Here is a 5012-nt window from a genome sequence, read left to right on the forward strand (position 1 = left end):
CCCGGCATCCGTGGCCTTCCCCTGGGTGCCGCGGGCTGCCTCCCCCGCCGAGGTATGACAGCCCTATGGGAGCCTCTGTGTGTGCCCAGGTGTCACTCGTGCCGTCTCTAAGTACGTGAGCTGCCGTGTCCTCCTGTCTGTCATGGCATCACTCAGCTCCGGGAGAGCCACCAGTGGATTGAATCCCTATCCCTGCCGGGCTGTCCTAGGGGATGCTGCATCCTCGGGCATCCCTGCATCCGTCCCAATGCTATCCCGCTGCTGGCTTCACGCTCGCTCCACGCTAGGCTGGGAGCCAACGCCAGTGGCATCTATGCAGTCATGGAGCCTTATCAGCGCCCGGCAGACCCCGAGGGGAGTGGCAGCCGTCCAGTCCCTTGGGCACTCTTCCCTCTCAGGACACGGGATGAGTCCGTGGTCTGAATTCAGGGCCACAGGGCAGGCAGCTTTTGGCTGGCTGGCGATAGGTGTGTGATGATAGGTGAAGTCTGGCCACTGACCCTGCGCCTCCCACCTTTGAGAGATCCCTGTGCCATGCAAGGAGTCAGGCTTGTGTCAGTGATGACATCTTGGCTACCCTGGAAATGCAGCCACTTCTGGAGAAGGCATTGGCAGTGGGGTGCGGTATCTGCTGGCAGCAGCCTGTCTGCACTGGAGGGGCTGGGGGCTCGCCCCACATCCCCTAGCTTCCTGCCCCTTATCTCCACTGCCCATGCTCCCTCCCCATGACTTAAGGGCCACGTTCGCTTCTGCTGATCACTCCAGACTCATGGCAGCCTGGGGATAGGCCCTGGTGTGTTTGACTGCTGGTGGTGTGGTCAGGGACCCTCGGTGGGGGTCAGGGGTCCTTTAGCCACCAAGGGCACCAAGCACCGATGTGGGTTCTGCAAACACCGATGCTGTTGCACAGACAATCAGGTTGGTGTTTTGCAAGACTGTCCGTCCCTCCTGGCGAGGTCAGGCCTCAGTGTTCCCCTGGGGCCTCCAGCAGCCCCAGGCTGGGGCAGGGGTAAGGGCCGGGGAGGCAGCTGCCTGTGCCCTGTTCAGCAGCACCTGGCACCCGGCAGAGCCCAGCGGCTCGGCCCCCCTGCGCTGCACGTGCATGAGATGCACCGGGGCAGAAGGCAATCGTTTCCCATCTGTGTCCTGCGCGGCAGCTGAGCCCTGCACTGGCCCCGCTCAGCGCCCAGTCCCGGCACTGTCGTGTGCCGCAGCCACTTCGGCTTCAGCTCTCGCTGGGAGAGAGCTCCAGGGGCCCCCACTCCTGCCCGCGGCCCCTGACACCCACCTGCTGGGGGGCCGGCAGCCAGCTGCCCGCAAGGTCGTCTGTCCACACCGGGTAAATCTTTAACTGCTTCTTGGGAAACACCTGGGAGCCGCTGCTCCTGTGGGTGCCAGGGGGTTCAGAGACGCTGAAGGGGGTGGGAGCCAGCAGGAAGAGACCCCATCGGCAGCCCACCTGGCCCCGGGCCCGGTGTCCTCCACCAGCCCCACTACCCAGTGGGCAGGTACAGGGGAGCAACTCGTCTGGCACAGTCCCCTGGTTCCTGGAGGGAGGGGGAGGCCTGGGGGGGACGTGCCCACCCCGCCAGTCACGTCTCTCTTGGTGTCTTCTCCCCTCTGCCCAGCTTGCTCTGACGGTGGATTGAAGCACAGTAGTGCTGGTGGCGCAGCCAGCGTGACGGAGAGTGGGCAGGCGAGGGACCCTGCACTGGGCAGCCGGCACCGTGCTCCAGCCTCCAGGAATGGCCGATAAGTGCAGCGAGGGGCTGCTGGTAAGTGCTGGGGTGGAGGGAGCGGGCTGGTGCACGCCACTGCCTCGGGCACCCAGAGAACCAGGGGGCAAGACACCGGGGCTCCTGTAGGGCTTGATGCCGTTCTGGGGCCCCCAGTCGGGGCTGTGCCACCTCGGTGCTCCCCCAGCATGATGACTGCCGGGCTGGTGCTCTCTCTGCTGCCTGTGGGGCTGCTTGGGTGCGGTGTCTTGCTGTGCCTGGAGATGCTATCGCCCATCTCAGGCGCTCTGCCCAGCCTTATCATCTGCCCCAGCTCTCCAGGCGGGCGGCTCCACAACCTGCTGTTGGCAAAGGGTGCAGGGGCTCCTCCATGCCAGGTACCCCCAGAAGGGTGTGGATGTGGCTGCTTCCCCTTTGCCTCCATCCAGCGGGCTCTCCCGGACTGGGCTGGTAGGATGGTGTGCAGGCAGGTTTCTCCAGGCACTGGTGTAGTGCCTGATCCTCCATCCTGACAAGCGATATGTTGCAGGATGCTGTGGGCTGCCAGGCACTCACCTGCACCAGGGATGGCTTCAGTGTTCTGGGCAGATGCGGGATGTGCCCACTGCATGTCTTTGTCAGAGGGCTGCGATGGCCCCGTGCTTGTGGCAGCTCTGCTGTGCAGTAAGGGGTTTGGGAGCCCCAAGCTCATGTTCCCATGACAGGCTGTTGTGCTGTGTTGGGCAGGTGAGCCCAAGCTGGGCTTGGCTTTTACCCTTTTTCCCAAAGGATGGGAGCTGAACGCTGGGATTGACACGGTCACCAGGCCCTCCCCTTCCCGGGGGGCTTCCTGAAATAGCTGCACACTCCAGCCGCAGGGCTGGGAGCCAGGATTTGCCTGGGAAGCCAAGAGCCAGGGGAGCGGCATGCTCCAGCAAGCGCTTTCAGTGCACTCGCGTGCATGCGGCTTCTCCGCTTGTGTGTCCCAGCGTGGCCCCACTGGCTGTGCCTGCAGTGGGGAGCCCAGCACCCATCCTGCCACAGTGGAGAAGGGATCAGGGCATCTGGTGGGATAGGAGGGCAGATTTCTCCAGGAGAAGCCCCATGCTGAGAACAGGGAGGTGCTGAGGATGTATCTGGGCACGATCAGGGGTCTGTCATGGGGATGCACTTCTGCACATGGTGCTTACCGTGACTCCATGCTGCTGGTGTTTTGTTACCCTGGCCAGAGCACTCAGCATTGCACCAGGATGAAGGCTGAGCCTGACATGGGCAGCAGAGAGCCAGAGATAAGAGTGCCCACCCGCTCCCAGTAAATCTTTAACCTGCTTCTCGGAAGTACCTGACCAGCCCACCCCAGGGCCAGGGTGTCAGATGCAACAGGGTCTGACACATGCTGTGTTGACTCCCCTGGCTCTCAGCCCTCTTTCCAGGGCTCCTCTGTTTACACAGTGCAAGGATACCCCTGCACAGGGATGGAGTGTGCTGCTATGGAGGCTACAGGGAGAAGAGCAGGTCCCTGTGAAAGCATCTTTCCTCCTAGAACATCCCTGCATCCTGAGAACCTCAGGAGGAGCTGCAGCAGGCCAGGCACTGGCTACCGAGCTGCCTGGGTCCCTGGAGAAGGGAGCTAATCTCCTTGGCCTGTCTCCAGGGCCCTGCCAGTAACCTGACAAAGCTTGGTCCCTGCCTGTCCTCTCATCCCTGCCTGCAGGTGCAGCTCCTACCCCCCCCCCACCTCTGTCAGGCTCCTGCCGTGCAACCACTGCCCAGCGTTGTGTGTGCAGTCTCTGGGGCCAGACGGGTGCAGTGGGACCTGGGGTGCCCGCTGTGTCACACCTGGGGAGGGACAGGGGTGATGGAGGCAGCAGCTGGGTGATGCACAGCTGTGCCTCAGTTTCCCCACCTGAGGGCTGGGGCCTGGGGAATGGCGGTGCTGTGTCCTGCTTTTGCAGGCTCTGTGTTTTGCGGGCACCCCTGTGAAGCTCTAAATGCTCACTCCAAAACAGCAAGCGGCGGGGGGGAACCCTACTGTTCCCAAGCCCCACAGATATCCAGACAGCAGATACCCAACGGGGTGCAGGGCACCTCCTGGAGCTGGATCAGTCCCTGTGTGGCTGGGCAGAAAGAGTCCCTGTGGGGCCACAGGGAAGCAGGGAGGGTCTAGCAGCCTCTCCCTCTCTGGCCTTTAAGGACACTTTGTTCTGTTGTTCTCAGGGTGCTTTGTTCAGGCTCCAGCATTGCCAGTGGCTCCTGACTCCCAGGGCTGCCTTGTTGGCACGGCTGGGCAGCCTTTGGCCGCAGGGTGTCCAGCTCAGGTAGGCTCCTGTGGTCACCCAAGACCACCCTGGCTGGACACTGGGGTGCTGCTCCCACTGACCTGCTGGGGGTTAAGGGCTGGGGGGGCTCTGCCTGTCCCAGACACCCCCAGCGGCGCAGTGCCACCGGCCAGCAGCAGGAGCTGCGGAAGTGGCTTTTGGCTGCAGGAGCCCTTCCCGGAATACCAAGGGGCAGTGATGGGGGGGGCTGGCGGGGGATTTTTCTGCCTGAACGCCCCGGGAGAATCATGTCTGCCCTGGTAGAATGGGGCCAGAGAAAGGCAGCCCTGTCGGGAAGCACTCAGCTAGGGGATGTTGGCCCCAGGGCAGGTCCCTGGGTATCACTCCTGCCCCTGTCACCCTGCAGCCCTGTCGGGGGACAGTGACAGGGGCTGGGAGACCTGTGGCCATACCCCATGCACCCGTCACCCCCGTGTCTAGTTCAGCCTCAGCAGCACGAGCCAGCCAGGGTGGGGACCAGAACGCCAGGGAAGGTGAGGGTCCCAGTGCAGGCCCTTTGTTTCCAGTGGTGTGTCTCCATGCAGCTGGCTGTCCCCTCTGTCTGCTGGCTGGGCTGCCAAGGGAGCGGCACGTTGCTCCCATGGGCTGACACAGGGCCTGGCATCCTCAGGATGGGGCTGTGGGTTCTGCTGTGCTGTGCTCAGGCTGCTGTGGGGGGCGAGAGGGGCAGCGTGCCTGGGGCAGGACACCTGGTGGTAGCACGAAGGTGGCTCAGGCAAAGTGACACAGCTGAACCGGGGCACAGAGGGATGCTCACAAGGTGCCCACACACCTTGTAGGATGTCTGGGCACAGAGGTGCCTGGTTGCATGTAGGGCATGACTGGGCTGGGATCACTGGGGCTGGCACAGCGTGGGATGGCTTTGGGCTTGCACACATCCTGGGGACCACAATTGGGTGCTGACATCCCATGGGTGGGGCACGTCCCAAGCTACTGGGTGGCTGGTGCAGGACAGGGA

General features: G+C 63.3%; 1 protein-coding gene across 1 annotated transcript in view; it reads left to right on the top strand.

The window, feature by feature from the left end:
* Positions 1–1386: 1386 nt before the first annotated feature.
* SLC6A9 (solute carrier family 6 member 9) overlaps positions 1387–5012 on the top strand; it is a 16236-nt gene continuing 12610 nt past the window's right edge. Inside the window, 2 exon segments of the mRNA XM_029959768.1 lie at positions 1387–1508; positions 1629–1775. Of these exon segments, the coding sequence (XP_029815628.1) occupies positions 1746–1775 (30 nt within the window). The 5' untranslated portion in view covers positions 1387–1508; positions 1629–1745.

Source organism: Manacus vitellinus, unplaced genomic scaffold (genome assembly GCF_001715985.3).
Source record: "Manacus vitellinus isolate BGI_N305 unplaced genomic scaffold, ASM171598v3 scaffold_21_pilon, whole genome shotgun sequence".
NCBI classification, from domain to species: Eukaryota; Metazoa; Chordata; class Aves; order Passeriformes; family Pipridae; genus Manacus; species Manacus vitellinus.